Here is a 23154-nt window from a genome sequence, read left to right as displayed (position 1 = left end):
CCTTAGTGTTTTTGTAGTGGTTTGGTTGCTTTTTGTTACTTAATCGAATACATTTACTTAAAAATAAATATAAAAAGTATGTATATATTTTTTTAAATAATAATTTTTTACTAATGTATTTTTTTTTTTTACATTTTGGAGTATTTTTAAGCATATTCACATTTGCCTAAATTGCTGCATTACCTGCTTAAAAAATAAATGAATCAATTAATAATAAAAATCATTTTACTCTTTATTTATTTATTTTACATTTTGTAGTATTTTAAAGCTTATATAAGCTTACAATTTAAAACATAATCATTTATTGCAGTTTATTGAAGACAAAATAAAATAATTTAAGTTAATTTATTAATAAAACCCTTAATCTGAACATTTCAGATGTTCAAAATAAAAAACACGCTGGAGATAAAACAGCTGTGAAGTATTTCACATTTAAAAAGCACATTAGCATTGAAAAATGCATTATATCCATTTCTGTCAGTTCAAGAGGTTTTATGATAGATATTTTAGGGGGCCCATATATTTCAGCGGCTCCTAGTCTAACATAAAAGGGGACGAAAATGAGCATGGTGCTGAGTAGTGAGTGCATTTAAACCACAGGGTGTGGAAAGAATACACACTCGCAGTTTGATTTTCCCATACTCTGACCTTCCATAAGAAACTGATGAGGAATGAAATTGGTTCCAGTCTCGCGAAAAAAAGCTCTGATTCACATCTGGACAACTGAGAGAGAGAGAGAGAGAGAGGGAAAGAGAGAGAGAGAGAGAGAGACGCTCAAAATGTCCTAGTCGGTGCAGCAAAAATGGTTCTTTACTTTCAGACAATGTGAAAAACTGTCATACTAACAATCAAGGCCTATGCTGCATTCCTGGCAAACAACTGCATTTAATGACTGAAAGCTGTACCACACTAAAACATTTGTGAAAAAAAACATGATGCCATTCACATCTGCGTCACATGAAATGATGAGTACAGCACAGCAATAAAGTCTGAGCACAGGTGCAACGCCAGAAATAGGATTCGTTCTATTTGATTACAGTATGTATCACTGAGCAGGAGAGATGTCACTTCTAGACATATCATCCAGTGCCAGAGAAGCAAATGCATAAAGCCAATTTGACAAAGGGGTCAATATACAGCATCCAATAAAAAAGAAATCTACAAGATCTGCCAAGAGCTATAAACATCAAAATAATGGCCCCACTGTTCAACACATATATTCAATTGGCTCCTCTTTTCTTATTTGTTTCTTGGATCATTTTATATTTTTTGCCATTTACAAAGTCGTAGAAGTCAAACATGATGCATGGCGGCGGAAAGTATGCCACGTCTTCTACGGTGAAACATTAGCCGCGTCTGTACAACAGGCAATCACGGGAGATGATGCGGGGGCTCATTGATTGCACGCAAGTTGCATGATTATGTTCGGCGCAAAGCATTCCATTGCACTCATATCTCATTACCCCTCTTCCTGAACGGCGGCCATTTTGATTGGGTGCTGCTACAGCAGAGAGAACTGTTGAAACAAGAGAGTGCCATCAGCCCCCGGTTCCACAGGAAGTGCATGATAATCTGTGTAGCTTCACCAAAAAGACCTCGAAATGTCCTTTGTTTGTAATCTGTTCTGTCACCAATATGTCTGTGGCATCATCCCAGCTAACAAAAACATGTTCTTATATGTGCTAATATTCCCATTCAGTTATGAAAACGTTATTTCTGAAGAGGACCTTCTTGCTGTAAGGAGACAGTGCTACCCAATGAGCCACTGTGCCGCCCTTTTTATATTTATGTTTATATGATTTCAAGTGATAAAAATAGATAAATGTTGCAAATTAAAAAAGCCACAAGTATGGATTTCAAATTAACAAAATTGTAAAAACGGTTAAGTGCATTAAATATAAGACTTTACTTTAGGATTCACGCTTTACTTTAGAAATACACTAAAAAGAGGTCTGAGAAGTGCACAGTCCAAAATATGGATTCACAAAGAGCATTTCTAAACCAAAAACACAACACCAAGTTAAACAAGGGAAAAAAGAACACAAACTCAAACATACAACTAGACAGCACACAAGCCAAATCTAACAAGACGTGGTAAACAACACTATAGAAAAATAAAACACCACAAATGTGTGTTCTGTGTATATGAACTGTTTACGGAGTTTCAAACAAAATGCTTTGTGATGCTTTAGAGAGACCTTAGCGTGTAACGTAACGGCTGTCTGCAGACTCTGGATGTTCGGTTTAAAATGGCGTGGAATGGAGCGCATGCGCAGAGTTGCGAGTAATAGAAAGATAATGAGAGAATTTAGTTCAGAATCAGATGAAGTGATGTTACAGTAGGGGAAGTTCAAAGTCCAGATTGCTTCGATTCAATCCCAGCTAACAAGGAACGTTCCCATAACTTTCACTAAAAGTGATATAAATGTTAGGACAAAACGTTCTTAAAACATTTAAAAAGCTGGATGTTTTGAATGTTCAGAAAACGTTCAGAAATAAAGTTTTCATAACTAAGAATGTTGTCATAACTAAAACATAAAAATAATGTTGGCTGAACATTCTAAGAACATATTTTTTGCTGGGATGAAGTCAGTGTATTATTCCTGCTTGCCTGTATATTGTATTTTTGCATTCATTGTTTGTTCCTTATGTGTCTTGTTACTTCATGTTTTCTTCAATTCTCTTTTTTGATCAAACAAGTAGTAACGTTAAACAATTATAGATGAACGTCCAACTAAACCAATCCAAAAAATGTTTCCCATGAATTATGTATAAATAATGTTTTTTTTTTTTTTTTTTGCTAATGTTTTGACAACATTATTAAAGACCAGATAACTTTTTTTTCTAACATTTACACAACTTTTAAAGAACATGAAAATGATGTGAATATTCCCTGTTAGCTGGGATGTGTCTCTCCTAGGATCCCTTCCCCCTTCTTATGATATCTGTTTATATTGGATCTGTACAATATGAATAATGTAGAGCAACCAATCTCATTACCATGCTCAGATATAGAATACAGATTATTGTATAACATTTGCATAAAATTATGGCTCTCGTTGAGGGAGAGGGAGCGTTTCTTTCACAATTTGATTTATTGGGTTCATTTACGGTGAGAAAGATTAGGTTTGAGTTACATAAAATTGGCTCGAATGTGAAATTTATGATACTTAAGTTGGAATTCAACACCTTAAAATCTGATTTTAATAGCTGTAAATTTTAGACACATTTCAGTTAGAATGACTTTTCAGGAAGACCTTTATCATCATTAGCACTTTTCAAAATGAAGTTGTTTCATAATTCCACACATGCATATATTTTGCACCTTCTTTTGCATAATACGCTCATTTACAAATCCTCACGAAGATGTATTTTGCTCATATAACAAATGCCACTTTTATTATATTACACGCACTATGCGAACATACCAAATGCAGTTTTTTACAAATGCAATATTTTGCTGTGATCTGAAAGGCCTTCATTTGCGTCTGTTTTTTAAACTGTCGCTGTGCATAAATGAATAGTGTATCATGTTGATATTACAGCCCATAATTCCAGTTTTGGAAAAACAGTGGCTCGCTGTCAAATATGGATGTTTGAGGAGTTTTTTGTGAATGCAGTACAATATAATTAGCTGGAGTGGCCAAGTACTTCGCTCAAGGGTACAGACTGGTCCTAACATAAAACATAAGGGTTTAACATCATCCCAGCTTCACAGCTTGTTTTCATCCCAGAACCTTTCAGAAGTCCGTCCCGGCCCAGCTAAGTGGCAAACACTTAAGATTAGAGGAACAGAAGTTCCTCATATATTTTAATAGAGAGTTGTTCAGAGCTGGTTGAGGTTGGCAGGGTGCCCTGGTACCTTCCTCCTCAATAGCTGGTACTCTTATATAATAGTGTATGCCAGGAAAAAGAGTTTGTCAGGAGGAGGGGCAGAGCTCAGGGTGGGGGTTATATGGTTTAGCCAGAACGTTTCCATTTTATCTGTGTACACATTGGGATGATGATGAGGCCGGGCAGGGGGGCTCTGCAGAAATCCTGCTGACCTCTGGAGAGCTCAAAGAGCAGTACACTGATACCAGTTCCTCTCAGACTGCAGGTGCTGAAAGCTATTACTCTCTTGATTACGGATGGGAATCTCAGGATTTAACGATTCTGGTTCCTATTTCGCTTAATGATTCCGGTTTCTTAATATCGTTGAGGAAGTACCAGATAATTGATCCTAATTACATTGTCATTCTGTTTATACAAAACCCTGTTCTTAATGTTTGTTTTTTAACCATGCGTTTTCATATGAACAATCTGTGCATAATTATTTTGGTTTTATTCTCATGAACGTTTGAGTTTTTTGAGTTTGTGATTCATTTTGACGTTTATTAAAAATGCTCATAAAAGTCACGAGAATCAGACTATACTATATAGTGTTGAGAATTTTTTTTTAATGATTCACATCGTATGAAAGGCAGGGTAGGCAATTTCGGACAGGCTAGCAATTTTAAAGCATAAGATCCAACCCTCCCTTCAGAGCGTCTCCAAAGCCACGCCTTCAAAACACACACAGAGTCTGCAAAGCGTCACGAGACAAGAGGCAGCAATTACCTTTACATATTTTCAAAAAATTAGTTAGTTATGTTCACATTCTCTATTAAAAACCTTCAAAATTATATATGATTTGCTGGAGTCCTTGGTAAAAACACCAAATTTGGCACACACCAAGTCAAAACCAAATATTTTATGATACCACAATTAATGAAACAGACAGCCTATATATTAAGACCTACTGTACTGTATGGATCTAATATAATGTTACACATCAGATATTTTTCCCCAAGAGTTAAACGTTCACATAAGACATAACAGATAATGTTTGCATGAATACTAGCCAAGACAGATATTTTGAAATACTGTAATTCTGTGTGAATCGGGATTGCGCACTGTCTGAGGCGTCTTTGTGCGCACACGTCTGTCAGTCAGTGCGCGTAAGATCACATTTTATCGGTTCAGACTCATGCTATAGAGAATTCCCTATGAATATTCATAAAGTTGGAATGCTGCACTTTAAAACGATACCAAACTTGTGCTGATGGGAAGCACAGCCGCTGAGAAGCGATCAGAGAAAAACAGCATTTTTCATGGACAAGGGAAAGGTATTACTCTCAGAAAACGTACAAATAAAGACACTTTTAGATGTTTAATCGCTATTTGGAGCATTGGGATTACTAGATGAGAGCTTAATGAACTAATTTTTGTGAAATCCTCAAATTCGACCAAAATGGACATTTTGTACTTGTTTTGCCTGTCATAATTAGCCCGTGCGCATTCCCAGGAAGGTAAGACATTGTCCAATCATTGCAGTCAGACCTGTTTTAATATTTAGACCACTTCTATTATTGATTGCTATCAGGATGTTTCAATAGTATATCAAAACATTTTTATAAAACAAATTGCTTACCCTACCTTTAATTCATACAAAATCACCACCTTCTCAAATACTGTAGTTACGTTTTCCTGTGTGAGACTGGGTTATTCACACACGCTAATTGAGGAAATTTTGAAGCTAGCGTCGAATTGGAATCAAATACAGCTTTCTTAAACACCTCCTTCTGATCGACTGTCAACTCCGAGACCCTCCAGTGACACTAATTAGAATAAATTAACAGAAAACCCCTTGTAAGATAAATACGGGCATTAGCGAATGAACACATCCCTGGCCACAGTTCAGTCCCCCACACACACACTTTGGCCCGTAGGCCTCGTCGTTCTGAACCAGGGGAGTCATTTAAGGATGAACAGTTTAATTACAGAGCTAATAAGTGTTGCCACAGACTTTCTAATATTATTCTGGGAGAACACTAGCATGTCATTACCCTCCTTCCCCTAAGGAACACTTCCTATTAATCATAATGAGGAATTTGTTAGCATGTGGTCATGTCAGTTGGGATCAATTTCTTTTACCTAAGCTTTCTATGGAGCTGCCAGACGCTCGGGGCGGAGTGTGGAAGGGATCGATTTACAGTCCCGCAGCCATTAGGCCCTGTTTTGTTTTTGTTGTTTTTGTTATTTGATACCTCATTTGCATCAGCGCGGCAGCTGCTGAACGCACATTGTAGTCGTTTGTTGACCTGCTCGCACAGATACTTTCTTGCTTTTCACACTAAAACTTGTTTATTTTAGGATGTAGCTGATGCCTCCGGCCCTGTAGTTTGATAATGGACTCTCGTGGTGTTTTTTTTTTTTGCTAATAATGCAATAATTTGTGTAGTGCATGCAGTTGAGCTGTCAGATTTTAGAATGGCAGTCTGCACTAGGTGTGGTTTTATTGGTCATGTAATGGCACCTCAGGCTCTGAAAGAAAAGCTACAATGACACAAAATGGCTCCCTGCTTGCCACAAGATTGAGAAATGCTTGTTTGCACGAATCAAGGAAAACCTCAGTCATAATCGGCCTGTACAGCTTGCAAAATGGAGTTCGCACAGTTTGCTTCGAAAGTGCAGTCGGCGTATAGTTGAGGGTGGGTGTTGGCCAACTGTTGCTGGATGGATTTGGTGTCAGTTTGATGTGTTTAGCTCTGAGGTTATACTTTTTCAGCTAAGGCCACCTCACACTTTCCACTGGCACATTCATATGCAAATAGTGTCTGATAGGGTAAGAGCTAAGCAGATAGAACAGCGCACAGACACCGAGAGAGCCATGTTAAAGGTCATAACAGTGAGAAACCAGAGAGAATCTTTTATAAAAATGGATATGGTTTGAACGGCTGCGTCTCAAATCTTCTGTTATAAATAACTGGCTGTCTATAAAGGCAGCTTACTAGCCGGTCCCATTACAATTAAGCTGCTGCCTATGTAAGTAAACAGAAAGGCAGCTCCGAGGTTTTGTAACAGAGCATGTGTCTTAACTGCAATAACTGCAGCATAGCTGAAAAATTAGATGATTTTTCAACATTTTCTCCTTCTTATGAATTTGGCTATCTTGTATGTTGTTTTAAAAACAGCTAATTTCATAGTTTAAGAATAGCCATATCTTAGATCAGCCTGATCACATTAATCACAATCAATAAGCTAGCATGAAATTAACTGTCATCCGTGTGCAAAAACCAATCAGATCAGCCCATCAACTCACACACTTAAAAGGTCGCGATGTGATAGGCTTTCATTAGGATTATTGCCATTTCATTTCCATAGAATTATCTCGAGCCGGCATAATGAAATGAGATGTGCTGCTTGGATGAACAGAAATATAAACATAGAGCCAGTGACAGGCATCAACCATGAGTTTCCTCTCTCACTCGATCTCCTCTTCGTCGTGACGCCCTCTCTCATTCGTTCGTAACACTCAAATAAGTGTCATGGATCTGTGTTAATGACAACGCTGCCGGGACCTTTTGCTGAGAAAGCCCTTCCCTCACAGCCAACTTAAAACATATCTGATTTCTGCTTTTGATGTTAATCAGTCATTTTTCATGGGTTTTAAAGAAGTGGAGCAGATGTAAATTGGCGTGTTTGTCAGGAAGGCGTGTCAGCAGAATTTGTGTGTGCAAGTGTGTGTTGCTGAGTGGACTGTAGCAGGCAGCCAGTGTGGGCTCCTGTAATTTCCCAGGTGTGCTGCACAGCTGGGTCACGGGCTCATTCTCCTTCATCACACATTTAACCCGCACTGACTCAGCTGAAGCTGTTTTGAGCATCTTCAGCAGGTGAATGCACACGCTGCATGTGTACTGTAAAAGACACTGTGGCTGAACTGACTGATTGCTGTTTGTCATTGAGGTATAGAAGATTCATGACCAGCTCTTGCTTCATAAAGTTTTCTTATTAAATCTCAAGAAAAAAAAAACAGCAGTTTTAGAACTTTAAAGTCAACATGAAATACCATGCATGTGCAACTCATTTTACTTCTGTAATCGGACATATTTCTGAGTGAAACAGGATATTTAATGAGGAAAAAAAAGGCTTGATTTTATCCATCTGGAATAAATTAACGTGCAGATTACGTGGTTGAAAAAGTATGAGGGAATAGTATGCATGACGTCAGCCAAAAAATTTGTTTCAGAAGCGGAGCATTTGCTTTGAAACAATCTGTATTGTATAAAGCGATATATAAATAAAGGTGACTTGACTTCATTTTGTTAAATTTGTATTTAATATTTAACAATTATATTAATATATTTAATAATATTAATATTACAAAATATTAAATAATTTTTATATAAAAAAAAGAATAAATAAATCTGATCTTAAAAAAAAAAAAGGCTACAAGATTAACTTTTTTAATAAACAGATTAACGTTTCTTCTGTTTGGATTAATATGCACCATTGAGTCATACACAAGAAGACCAGGAACATAAATTAAGGAAGTATTATTGTCATTTTTTATTTCATGTTGACTGTAAAGCTGAAGCATGTATTTTCGGTGCCAATAGCAGCATAAGAATTGCAAAATTAACAACTCTAATTTGGTGCTGCCAGTGGCGTAGAAATTACACACTTCATTTTATCCTAATTGTGGTAAGCCAATTATAAAATCTTAGTGTAAAAAAAAAAAAAAAAAAAAATTATTTGATTATCAGCCAGTCTTACATTTTTATACTGTATTAATCGGTCCGTTGATGGTATAAGTCGTCAAACTGTCAATTGAACAGGTTTTTGTACGTTTATATCTGCGGTGAGACACCTGTACCCTTCCTACAGGCTCAGGTCTATCCTTGTGTGGGCTCATCAAACTCCCTCTGTTTTATTCCACTGCACACATGAAAGCATTTCATTCATCCCCCTCAACCAGCAACTTTAATTATTACTGTACTAATTACATCAAATCACTGACATCTCCATCTGATACGGCAGGGACTTCAAAGACTAATTGTCTTCGAGCCCTGCGTTTTGGGAAGAAAGCACTGAACAGAAATACCAACCGCATGTTCTGTGGCTCTGTCTCATTCTGTGGCTCATATTTTGTGTCAAGCTAACATTTCTGACTGTTTATTTATTGTTTTTTTTCCCCTCTCTCTCTCTGTCTGTTTGCAGTACGACAGTGAAAACATGTTCATGAGTATGCCAGAGCCCAGCCAGGACTTTGTGCCAGGGAACCAGGTGGGTTAATTACTGCTCACTCCTTTTGTTTTAAGTCGTAATTAAACAAATTTAAGCCGGCGCATCACAAATTAGAGCCACTATCAGTCGCCACCATAATCAGGGGCTATTATAACATGTAAACAAAGCATTTAAAGCTTAATGAAATGAAGCTTTAATGCATATTGTCGCAGGCTTTCATTTCCTCCATTTACACTTTCATTAAAAACGACACACAGTATGGACTCCACACAAGGAGCGCTTCAGTGCAATTCTCCTCTAGTTACTCATCGAAAGGGAAGTATATTTCAGGATACTCGCACTTGTTCGAACAACCAAGATAAAAGGCTGTTTGTGACTCGAGCTTTGCCGACTAGATAGTTCAGCACATCTTGTTATAAAAAGCACAGCTTGATTAATTTTTAAAACTAAAACATGCAGTTTGGTGCATTAAGGTCAAGCGTGAACATGCCGCCTTGAGGAGTGCAGGTTGTCTTACGGGACCTCCTACACGTTTGCCTAATGAATTAAGGCTACAGGTTAATTAGCGCCCCTTAGGACACCTGCCACATTCTGCTGTAGGGATGTGAATGTGATGCACTGTAGATGTAGACTGATCATGTGTGCGCATGCAAAATAGTCCGTTTCGAGTCGAACTTTAGGATTGTTCTCCCTGCTAGTTTTATCAGCCAGCAGCAGGCTATGTATGATGCTGCTCTATTAAAACATTTCCTTCCTGCTTTTGTCATGAGCCGTTTGGGTTTGGCCTGTTTTTATAGACGCATTGATCTGAACTGTGCTTGCATTCTATTAAATTTAAGCAAGCTACATTTTGACATTTCAAACTTGGAATAGTATACACAATGGGATGTAGAATAATACTCAAGGTTAGAAACAACTTTTCTGCAAAGCGCCTCGACGCAGTAAACACAATGAAAGCGCTGAATTCAATCTGTTTGTGGATCACAGAGTTTGGCCTTTAATGTAAGACATGTAGAATGTAATGTGCAATAGCTCCCGCTCTAAAATAACTCCCTCCCTCCCCATCTCACTTGTGTTTTTCTCATTACAAGTTAAAAAAGTGTTATGAATAATTATTCCATTTGATAAAGTCAATTTAATAATGAAACACGTTTAAGAAAAAACTGTCCATATGGTTTGGCAACCTGCTCAAAACATCTTCTGTCTTTTAGTTTGACATAAGTAACGTTTAACAGGTCTCTGTTCTCCTGAAATGTGTGAAGGTGCAATTCACACCTTTCTCACACATGTCGAAAATTGTATATTCAAACTTAATCATGAGCGCATTCGCTTGCAGTTTGACAAAGTTTAGCTCTTTGTGCAATAACAAAAAAATATATTTAAGTTTGCTGGTCAAACATGGGGCATGATGGTTACTCCATCATGATGGTTACAACCTTTAGATTACAACGAATAGTTTATTTAAAAAAAAAAATAGTAACACTAATTTGCTGTTAAATTATATTATTCTATTGTTATTCATTTAATAATATAATTGAACAGCAAATTAGTGTTACTGATTTTTTTTTAAAATAAACTATTCGGTGTAATCTGATCTAATATCAGTGGACAAATATATTAGTTAATAGTCAACTGAAACTAAATGTTGGCTTCCACTGACTTGCCTAATTATGATGTCATGTTGAGGTTACATGCTTTGCTTCACCACATGACATATCTTATGTGATTCCTAAAAGCTCTTCAATAAGCATTCACAATACATTGTGATATAGAGAATTAGTGGGAATTATAGTGTAACCTGTAGTGCTGTAGAGACTAAGCCCAGTGGTGTTATGGCTCTCAATAGAAAGAGGAGAAATAAATAAATGATATTTGATTCATGAATTATTCAGCACACTGTAGCAAATGCATTCAGGAGAACGTAAAGGAAAGTGCACTAAATTACAGGTCACTTGTTTATTTCAGAGTTACTTCTTTTAACACGAAAAGCTGCATACGGTCCTATTGAGCCATTACATAGCCTGAAATTGGTTTAAAATGTGCATTGTCTGCATTGTACATTACTGGTCACTGTGTTTAAGGTGCTCACGCTGCATGTTTGCTACAGCTTTAATGTGGGTGGAGATGAAAGATGCATTGAGATTCTAAAGAACACAGAGCCAAAAAATGGATTGAAGAGTGATGAAAGTTGAAAGTTGTGATGAGTCTTGCATGTGCATGTTTCTTGTTACCCTGCTGTGTCGGTTGACCCCTTGGCCTTGCATCCCACTGTAGTTCCGCGTACCTGCCAGTCCCAGCCAGACGCAGCACAGCAACAAACAGGCCAGTGGCCACTGGAAAAGAGAGACCCCTACACACACGGACGGCCACCGTCTGACATGGGTAAATAACCCCACACCAACGCCAACCAGACGCCCATCACTGCAAAATAACATCAACTGACAATTTCTGTACTGTGTGTGTCTCATCCATATGGACCCTTTTTACATTTACGGGTTTGGAAAACGGAAGTGGCGGATGATTATTTATGCTTTAGAAAAACACTACTTTGTATAAGTCATTTAAAAATAAAACACTTACAATTATTTTAACGATATAAAACAATAATTTTAAAGGCTACAAGTGAAGTTAGGCATCACAACATAATGTACAGTATGAAAAATAAATATTTATTTTGAGATTTGCTACAGATTACATTTAACAATTTTATTAAATTAGTGAGCGTTAGATAAACATGATCTTTAGAGCGTTAAAGGACATTTAATGTAATGTAAAAATAGAGGAAATTAGCAGCACAAGTAAATATCAATTACCGACCAATAACAGATTACAACAATTTGCTGTCACTTCCTCCGCAGCTGTATTTGAAACCGTCTGTGAAGGCGCTGTAGTATAACATGGCATATTAGCGTATCAAAATTTCTTACACAACATGGAAATAAAACTAGCTAGCTAACTAACTAACTACAAATAAAGCAAGAAAATTATCACTGTTACTAATTGAAATAGCTTCTAAATTAATTTGTACATCTTTTTCACAATTGAAATGTTATCGGTTATTCTGGTCGCTAATGCTAATTTAGAGAATGTTGTGAAGCGACGCCTTAAACTCTTTTCCAGCAGTACCTACTACGGTAGTTAGCTAGATTTTACTTCTTTTAATTCCAGTTATATGACACAAAAGGGTCCTGCTATTTAACTTTACATTAAATTGTGTACATTGAAAGAGAGAGAGAGAAAAGCTAACCTGCTAAATTAAAGTTGAAAATACATCAAAGTCTGTGAAAAGGGTCCATTGTACTTTATACAGTCTTTAGACGATGTCTGTCCCTGCATCCTGCACTCCATTGTTGTGTAGATCGCACTTTTATTTGCCATTGAGCTCCACATTGATTTCACATGTATGAATAGGATTGCTGTAATCTTAGAGCTGCTTTGAGTCTAGCACTACTTTTATGTTTCCCTTTGAATCTTAAAACTCCCTTTGTAGATATTACTTCCTTTTGCTTATGAGCTGCAGTCTCTTTTTTTCTGCTGTTTTCGTGCTTCCTTGCATCTCTCTCCCTCTCTCTCGTTCTCAACTTCTCTCTTTCCCTCTGTTGGGAACAGGTAATTACTTTTATTGGCAACAACAGTTGAATTCACCTTGACCTCGTTGTGTGGTACGTAGCCACAAAGAGTTCTCCTGCTTTTAAACACACATTAACCGAATTAGAGAGAAGTGTGCCCCTGTGCCTATTTTAGACTTCACACTCAGGAAACTAAAACTGAAGCTGAAAAGCATCCGCAGCTCCAGCGCTAAAGGCAAAACATGTACTGCGATTGCGTCTTTTAATCTGCTCTATAATACGAAACAAAGGCAACCTGGAAAGCGGCCAAGGCCAAGTATAAGGATCATGGTTTTTAAATGAATGGTTGCTGAAGTACTTTTGGTTTGATCTGTTAATTTTTAGGTGGATTTGAAAGATCTAAATGCTGCCGTGGTCTGTGCACCGGTATGAACAACGCTGTTACTTTCATAAGCCGGTCCTCAGAGCGATTGGTTGAGATCAATGATGTTGAGTGTACCGTTAAAGATGTAATTTATGTGCATAGATACTGAAACTGGCCCTTCACATCGCTGCAGTTAGAATAGCAAAGCATCACGGATCACTTTTGCAGGGGTTAAATTGGGATTTTGGAGGTGGGGGAACTTTCAGATCTCGTAATGAACTTTAAAGATATTTTGCTCTTATGAAATGGAGCCAATATTTGTGTAGTGGAGCAAGCAAAAACTGGTCTAGATCAAATTGAATGTATAGACAAATAAACTGATTACCTTTTTGTTCTTCTTTGAAAAAATATTATATTAGGCTATGGGGGGCTAGTTGTCATTTTTAATTCAGTTTCTGTATTGACACATACACCTTAAAGTCTCGGTTACAAAAAAAAGCTTGATATTGCCCAGAAAAGATAGTTCATCATGCTATAGAAAGGCAGGTTGTCAGTCACACTATATGGTGTAATAATATAAATAATAATGATAAATATTAAAAAACATTATAAATATTATATTATATTATAAGTGTCTTTTTGAGAATATTGGCTTTAAATAATGTAAAAGATTTAGTTGTTGGAATTTTAACTTGAGAGCAGAGCTGGTGATGAGAGGGACTTTTTATAAAGGAAACGGGCATGTGTTAAAATGACATTTAAAAACTTCTGTTAATCTCTTTGAAATCTGCCTGCTTTTTTGCCATCAAAACATTCTCACTGACTGACAACACTTTTGAAAGCCTCGTAGCTGCTTGAAGTGACAAAATGTGATACTGTTATCCATCTGAGCATCTCTGCACGTGGAGATCCGTTCCTCTCTGAGAGACATAACAATAATAACAGCCCAGAAGAAAAATAAACAAACTGAATCAATGAAATGTTAAAATACATAGAGCATTCATAGGCCAGACTGCAGCTCAGCACTGTCTGTCTGCACACAGGTTCTCTCCTATCTTACAATCTCCTCTCGTTCCCCCTTCTTCCAACCCCAAACCATGTGTTTCTTGGCCATTAAATAAAAGCAACATTTATTAGCCCAAAATGGCGGAGTGTTGAGCGCATGTCAGCCCACAAGCGCTCTGTATCAACGTTTATTTATTTTAAATGCAGCAGCAAGATGAAGTAGCATGTGCCAGCGATGCTAGATAAAGCCGACTACAGCATACACTCAGCGAACACTAAAAATATACACACTTCTCATATTTCTGGACTACGCTCAAAGACACTACTTGTGAAAGCGCTCGCTTTGACTCACAGAGCGAGCAATGTTCGCTTAACAACTCTTGGTTTTTGTTAAAACCTGATAAGTGTTTAACAATCACATTTGGTTGGGTGAAATTGTCTTATCTGTGTTATAGAAGTTGCAATGCTGCATTCAGGAAGTGTATTTGATGTTAATACTATCCTAACTATAAGAGCAGCAGAGACAGTTACGATATGTTATTTATATTTGTTTCTTGCACAGTATTTGCCCGCCGCAATGGTTTGACATGTATATAGTCTCTGATGAGGGGGGTTGTCAGATTTCTGTGTGGGTTTATATAGAGTTGCTCGTATCCATCCCCCACCCCCCTCCCCCCAGATGTTGCAGAGCTCTTGGGGGACCAGGAGAAAGCTGTGCATTTTAAACATGCATAAACTAACCTTGTGCTCTCTCCTGGGAATGAAGAGGCCCGTTCTTACATGTGTTTTTTTTAGTGTATTTCAGACATGTTCAGAAATGTTCTCTTGAGCCAAACTAATGTTCCTATACAACATATTTATTCAATATTTCAACAGTAGTATATCTTAAATAATCGCTCAAATAATTCTAGCATTGTATTTCTCATAATATGCATTATTCAGAGATATTCATGAATTGCATATTCATGCATGCATGAGCTTTAAGCTGCTCAAAGGCACTGATGCAGCGTGCCGGACAGGGAGTGGTCGCTCGTGGACCATGTCTGTATGCTTTGATCCCATTCGGGTTATAAGACGCACGCCGCAGCTCGGGTCAGACGAGGCTTCACACGCTCTCATGTCACCTCCATTAAACAAAGTAGAAACCTCCTCCAAAATGCTTGACCTTGATGCTAGCACAAGACAGACAAGCCCTTCTGCATTTATCCGAGTCCGAGGTTGTTTTGGGGGCCCGGCCAAAGAATGTTGCATTCAAATGATCACTGCCCCTGGGTCCCAGAGGTATTCATTACAGGCTGAATTGCTTTCGTTGCCTCTCTCACACAATCCCAGACTAGATGGCAAATGAAAAGCCGATTGGGAAAAAATAGGGCACCTTATTAAGTTTAACTACTGTAGCATTTAACCTGACATCTTCATTATTCAAAATTACATTATAAAAAAGCCGCCTCATCTGCAGGCGCAGGTTATCGTTGTTTACTTTTCCTTTTGCTGTTCTTTGGCAATTTAATTGTTGGAAGGGCATGACAACATGTTGGAGCGCTCCTCGTGTCACATGGAGCTCTGGGTAATGATCCACAGCCAATCCTGGAGTGATCATTTAAATAGAGTCGTTTTGTTTCTGCGATAGGCAAATACCTTAAAGTGTTGGCCAGAAGAAGAAAAAAACGAATGCACCTAATGCCCCTTTCACACAGAAATGCCTGTAAATTACCGTAAAATTACTAGAACGACTTTACCAGTAAATACACAAAAATATGCACAAGCAACGGCGTTCTGGCTTTTTACCGTTATGAGACCATCAGCACCAAAATACCGGTAAATTCTGTGATGTCAGTCATCGGAATATGATCTTTAAACTCTGCGCCGTTGTTTTAGCCCGCATGAGGAGAAGCGCTTTTGTTTCAATATCTGTTCAATTTGACAGCATTATTTTTGAGAGGCAGATGAGGCGTTTTTTTTATAATGTAATTTTGATGATCACACAAAACGCGTTTTTGCTGAGCCCCAGCGCTTATGAATGAAAAAGAAGGATCGAGCTGCGAGACATGGCGCAACGGTCAAAGATGTCCATCTAGCGCATATTTACATTGAAAAACTATTAAAAAGCAGCGGTGTTTACTGTAATCAATCTCAATAAGAACTTTATGATTGGCCCAAAGCAGGCTTCTTATGTCAGTGCATTCAGATCTCGTACATCATACCGGTAATCTTCATTGTTTGTTAACACACATCATTATACCAGTAATTTACTGGTAATTGTACAACTTCTCATAAATGGCCAGAACTGATTTACCAGTATTTTTGAAAAGGTCCTGTTCACACATGATCTCTTAACGGTAATTTACCAGTAAAGACTGTACAGTATGTGTGAAAGGGGATTAACTGTCACCTTCCTGATAGCGGGGCGCTTGGCGGCGCTCTTTATTTTTACTGACTTTTTTCCTATTCTACATATTTTAGTAATCATCATAAATTAGATATGATTCGAAAGCTTAAAAACTCAAATTCCTTTTTTTTCTTCTAATCTTGACAAAACACAAATCGCCAGAAAGGTCAGAGACAGAGGCTGGTTCCATATTTGGCAACTGTTTTGTGATAGAAATGATATTCTGACAGAAATGTTTTAATTTGTCACAGGAGAACATTTCACACAAAATTAAATGGAATATGGGTTTCACCTTAAAGTCTTTGGGAACTTACATTTTTGTGATATCAATGGCTTTTATTTTATAGCAATTTTAGAGTAAATACATAGTATTTTGTAAAATATATATTTTGTATAAAATACAACATTTTTAGTACAGTACATTTGTTTCACACTAAACTTAAACTTCTATAACTTTTTGACACTTTAATTTTTCGAAGTGCAATAATCTGCTGAGTGTCTTCTTTAAAAAGAGACCAACCTGCATTCCAAAGGATTTATGAATTACAACCATTTAAGTTTGGAAAGTGCATTTTCACATTTATCCAGTTAAGGGATAAATGCCCAGGAAAAAATATACAGTTCATTTAATACTCATTGATATTTTTGCACAGATATTGGGGAATATTGTCATATTTTATGGAATATATTGTCACAATGAAAATGCCACTGTTAATTATAGGAAGTACTGTTAAAATCATTGAAACAATTTTTAAACACAAAACAATCAATGAGTCTTGTGCCGATATAAAATGTTTCATGTGACAACTTACCAGAGTACAATTTTAGAAGATAAAATTCACAAAAATGAAAAATATCAAATATATTTTATTATTAAGAAAATGAATAATAACAAAAAAACAAGAATGCATTTATTTTTCTACATTTATTTAAAATGTTTTTATGTTCTTTTTCATATCATGTATCATGTTTATACAATGTCATGTATTTTATTATTACTAAAATTATTAAAAAATTATTATTCAAAATTGAAGTGGTCAGGGGTTTAAAACCAACATACAAAACCACAGCTAGAGATAAAAAACATTTGATTTAAATGCTGGAATACAGCTTCCCCAGTTGACAACTCGCCTCAGTCTCACCCATCCTTCTAAATTTTCAGAAAGCATCTCCTAAATTTGTTTTTATGCATTTTGTGGCATAATGATTGAGCGTATATCTTATCTCAAAATGCACTTTTTTCTCATCCACCTCATATCTCAGTACACGTGCTCTTCTTTCATAATGACGAGTTGATTTACGCCTGTCAAGACGGAAGGCTTATAAACAATTCACATCTCCATTGTGAGGCTGCAGTAATTTAATGCGTAATTTCTGCTGGTGAAGCATTTCTGCCACTCATTCACTACACTATGTTAAAAACACAAGAGCTCTCTCTCCTTTCTTTCCTTATTGTCAGTGTAAACCGCATCAGATACATGACTATTCCCCCGGTTTGTTCCACTTCCCCCTCCGCTGTGAAGCTTTGATTGACTACTGGCTGTGAAGTCGCCCATAGACAATGATTCCATACAGCCATCATGACCATCATCAGTAATTGATAGTAGATTTAAATGACTCTCCTGCTCATTTGCCATTCATCTCCCACCAGTCCCATTACCCTTGTGCTATTTGACAGGCAATCACCTCCCTGAGAGATTTGTTGTCCAGTCGAAATGATGTCACACGAAATGGACAAGGACTTGCACGTTGTGGATCTCAAAACTTGTCATTTTCTTCTCCTTCCCCTCCTTTGCATGTAATGCGAATGGGGGTTGTTGGGAAACTATGTGTCATGCAAAGTCCTCATTTACACAGAAATTGTCGTTTTTCTTCTATGTTCCATTTATTGTTAAATGAAAGATAGCCTTTTAGAGGAAAACCGCACACCTAAATTATGTTAAAATTGTACGTAGCGATCTGAATGTAACTGAATTATGAATAGTAAACACTGAACTGAATGTACAGACATTGTGCGGGTAATTTCCCACAATCCTGACTCAGAATTTCATTCAGTTCATTTAGTTCATTTCGGATGATTTGATTCAGGTTTCATCAGATGATACAAAAATATTTCAATTACCAACAACATGACTACAGATTGAAAAATGAAGGATGTTTAAACAAGAGGTTGGAATTGGAAAAATGAACTGACTCGTAGCACACATTGCTTCAGTAAACGCATTTATTTCGATTAGCTGGAACTTTTTTGCAGTTTCCAGTTCAATAAGTAGATCAGCATCAGATGACACCATGTTTTGATATGTTTGTACGCGTGGCCTCATCTAACGTCTTCTTTTTCACAACAAAAACACACAGATGTAGGAAATGTTTGCAATGTCTCTTAATTTTTGTGCATTTCACTTTTTTTCAGAGCCACACACCACAGCACAGGGTTATTTATTTCCTGTGTTCTCTTTCTTGGCTGCCTGTTTACGCACCTCAGTGTCACAAAAAAAGGAAAGTGTAAAAAAAGAAAGACAGGATACCAAGAAACATCACGTACCGTTAGAACACATAAACAATCGCACCTCGACTCGAGCCGACAAAACTGTTATGCATTCCTGCTCTTATTTATTTATATCATTTTTTACCTGAAAATCATTTCTTTTTCTCCTTTCGACAATAATTACACAAATAAGTACATTACTCGCATGTATCAACAGCAATGCAAGCCACTGCAAACAGTCGTCTTGTTCTATGTGATTTATTTTTTTTCATTTGGCAGTCAAATCATTCCTCTAAGGGCCTTACTGTATGAATTATGCCAGCATATTTCCCGCAAACAAACGCAGACATCTGTGAGGCACAACACAATCAAATATGCAAATGAGCATGATACATTGGCTTTTAGAGGCAGAAGTAGGAAGCTCATTAAAACGATTATTGCAATCCTTAAAAGTAACAGTTGGACCGTTATTTGAGTTGAGTTTGAATTTGGAACCAATTTCATACCTAATTGCCTGTAGTTGGCTGTCTGACAGGTTCATTTAGTTTGCTGCAAATAAAAGCTATGTATTAGAGATAATAAAGCAGCAGAAAAGAGAAGCCCCTTTCAAGGTAAAAAAAAAAAAAGAGAGAGAGAGAGAGAGAGAGAGAGGGATCGTTTGAGTCATTTCGAGTCGAATCAGAGGCTGAGGCATATTTACGGTTAGCGTTTCGTGAAGTGTTCGGCACGATGTGTTTTCCGGCTTGCCTTTGGTACCGATGATAAACTTCATCTCTATGCCTTCTGATAACTGTATATATTTTTCTACAGTATTTTACTCCAAGGGAGTGTTTACCGAATAATTTATGATTTTGCTTGGATTTGTACAGCCTTTCATCTCCTTATCTGCTTTACATCTTTTTCATCACAGTCTAAACTGACAGGGGCTGAAGGAGGCAGCGTGCAGGACGGGCTGTTTTTAAGGCAGCCAAAGCAAACTTCACAGCCAAGCGCAAGTGACTGTTCAGCCTCATAAAAGCAGCCTTTTGTTATAGTCTAATGAGATTGATTGACCATTTGCATATAATTTTACTTCCTCAAAGGCTCAAATAGTATGAATGAATCACTGTAATGTGCAGTGCACTTTGATGTACTTTATTCAGCATTTGATTTGCTGCGTATATAGTTGTGATTAGTCTTTTTTCTGTTATTGATACAGCGTGAATCATTGCCATAGCAGGATCGCTTCAGTGGCAGAATATAGAACATCAAAGAATGTTGGTTTTCAACAAGATTTTTCTGTTCGTGCTATAACCCATTTCATTCTCTTATTTATAAGTATCAAATGGACAGTCTGTCCTTGTTCTAGCCTACGGGTGACCCCCTGTTGTGCAGTATTTCAAACTAACTGTTTGGAAAGCCTTTTCATGCTGCCTTTGGAGACTCTCTGACAAGAATGCTCATTGCACTTCACCATCTATTCACTCGCTTTTCCATTTGAAAGTTACAATGTCATTTTTATGTTGGGAGATTTCAAATTTGATACCTTCTTTATCAGGTTCTTTTGTATTTACCTCTGAATAAATGATAATAGACATGAAAAATGCATTTTATTCATCATCACTAATGACCAATCAGATCCATCTTTTGAATAAGATTGTGGTTTTGTAATCAGCCAATCAGTGTTCTGACAGGACACGTAACCTTTGTGTGCTGTGTCTCTGTTCATTCCAGCAGTCCTACCAAGTGCCCAGTCTTGGGGACGAAGACTTCAACATCCCGCCTATCACTCCCCCCACCCTCCCCGAACACATGCTGGCACACTTGCCCGAGTCTGAGTCCGGAACGTACCATCACCTTTGCCCCCCTGTCTCCCAGAACGGACTGCACCCCTTTCACCTGCAAGGAATGGACCTGTCCGGCATGTCGGTCCCCAACATGTTGGGTCAAGATGGCGGTCTGCTCACCAACTCCCTCTCAGTGGTGAGTTACTGGTGCTCTCTGTCTGTGGAAGCCCGTTTCTGCCTAAAAGGGTAATTAAGGGATACGGTTTAAAAGTAGTAGTTATACTCTGAGATACAAAGCCAAAATAATGAGAAATACAGTCACAATTGGATGATTTAAAATCACACTGCGACATATAAAGTCATATTGTTATAAAGTGACACAGCAGCAATTGTGAAATATGACGTCACATTTCTTGATTTTGAGATAAATCACATTGTAATTTATAAAGATGAAATTATGAGAAACAAAGTTTATATATGTCACAAAAGCAATTACCGGTATTGCATTGCAAGATTATATATATACACACACTTCAGATGCAAAAGGCCATCTGACATTTTTATTTTGATCAGGCTTCTATGCTTAGGTATTTTCAAAAATGTCACTGATAGACTAAAATTAAAAAAATAAATATGCTCATTTAAAAGAAAATGTCAGACGAACATAGAGGTTTTTGCATCAAGAAAAAGCAGTTGCAGTTACATTTTACATTTTTTGTACTCTGAGGTGGAAATGTGCTTCCATATAATATATGGAAAGGTACCAAAAATACTGTTTCTCAGTGAATGGAGGAAATCTCATTGTAAGATGCACATGCTCTCCTTTGAGATGTCACTAATGCATTTCGCATGACAGAATTACGCAACAGCAAAGTCGTTTCAGTGCCCAAACAATGATTTAATTGACACCAATGAAACACCTCAACAGAGATTATAAGAGGTTGGAGCGGCATATAGAATGATTGAGATAGCACCCAGCAAATGAGAGCTAATGTGATTTAACGCACAGTGAAACAATGCCAAATTCCCCGTTGGATTAAGTTAATTAAATATAATTTAGCATCAAGGCACTCCTCCTAATGCATTCTGCTTGCCGTGTAGCTGTACTAGATAGTTGTACAGTACAATCAGAAACTGTTGATTTTAAACTTTTGAATCCTAGAATCAGAAGTATATAGTTATTAGAATATAATAATTCATTATTAGAATATCTGTGCATGACATTATTTATATTAAGATTATTTTGTTAGATTTAATATCTGATATAAAGAGAATACATATTGAAATTATTTTATTTGGTTTGCTAACTTATGTTTTCTCCTCTTGTCTTTTTCTTATATTATATTGATATTAATTACAGACATCTACAAATCGCTGCCACTTCTGCAGAAATGAAACTCAAACCTTAAATTTTGGTTAAGTGCAAGAAACCTCATAATGTTATTATGACACTTCTGAAGTGTTGGTGAGCTGTGACTAACTGTGGTTGAAGATGAATGCGAGATGTGCTGCTAATCTGGCGCTCGAGTCAAACTGAAACTTCTCCTCTTCATCATCTCTCACCTATTGTTTTCCACATACATCATGTTTGGGGGCCAAACCTAAATATTTGAGCCTTGTTTTTCTGCATTTATTAATTTATTTTTAACCTTCACCTTTAATTATTTGATATTCGCACAAATGATTTATCTGAAATGAGCGCATGAAGGCGAAATTACAACTGCCGTAAGAGAGAAAAATGGTACGAGCAATATTTTCGATTCCTTTGTTAATCTTTTCGGGGAAAATGCACCTTCGCAGTGCCCCTCTTAAACTTACATCAAATAGATTTTTAAAGAATAACATACACATGGGTGGCTAAAAAAAAACACACAGAGTGACATGCACACTGAAAGATATTGAGATTCACAAAGGCATTTGTTCTTTTCACCTTAATGTTCTCAGTGCTTGGAGAACATCCATTTAGAGCGGCTATGAATTATGGTTGCCAGGCAACGGGACAGAGAGCTTGTAGCTGCAGTGGAGAATGAAAGAGCTAGCTGATGGAATTAATTTTCTCTCAGCATTAGCCTGTTGGAGCTGCCTTCTCTGGTGGAACAGAGAGTGCATTTATGTGCCTCTCACATTTTGCATTCATTGTATAGGTCTCAGAGCTTGCATTGTTTAGCCAGCAGAGATAGTTGAGTGAAATGTGCTTCACCTTAAAAACTATTAGATTAAAAGGAAAATTATCTCATAAGGTTTCACCATCCCTCCCCCTCGTTCCATTAGAAAGAATGAAAGTAAATGCCAGAGAATAGCTAAATGGATCCCCTAGTCCCGAGAAAACGAGGAAGGCTTCTTTCTAAACCTATAATGTGAGAGATGAGATCTCATCGGGCCGTTCTGATGAGCTCTGTGATTCGCATGAAACGCGACGAATTTATTGGAAATGCTCAGGTGAAGTTTGCTTTCCAGAAAGCCACATGTCCGCTTAAATAAGCACAAGTTGATGTGTGTAAAATGTGCAAATCTAAACAGAGCTG

The 23154-nt window shown here is 37.2% G+C and overlaps 1 protein-coding gene across 2 annotated transcripts in view; it reads left to right on the top strand.

Moving 5' to 3' along the window:
* Positions 1-23154, top strand: part of tox (thymocyte selection-associated high mobility group box) — a 55110-nt gene that overhangs the window by 18690 nt on the left and 13266 nt on the right. The window contains exons 3-5 of one of the 2 annotated variants that reach the window (XM_079612436.1): positions 9022-9087; positions 11323-11430; positions 20577-20825. In XM_079612436.1, coding sequence (XP_079468562.1) covers positions 9037-9087; positions 11323-11430; positions 20577-20825 — 408 coding nt within the window. In that variant the 5' untranslated portion in view covers positions 9022-9036. Of the gene's footprint in view, positions 1-9021; positions 9088-11322; positions 11431-20576; positions 20826-23154 lie in introns of those variants that run through there. The other variant, XM_079612435.1, reaches the window with a different exon arrangement.

Source organism: Phoxinus phoxinus, assembly GCF_949152265.1.
Source record: "Phoxinus phoxinus genome assembly, chromosome: 5".
Classification (NCBI taxonomy): Eukaryota; Metazoa; Chordata; class Actinopteri; order Cypriniformes; family Leuciscidae; genus Phoxinus; species Phoxinus phoxinus.
Note: the sequence above shows the minus strand (reverse complement) of the source record. Positions and strands in the feature narration are given on the sequence as shown.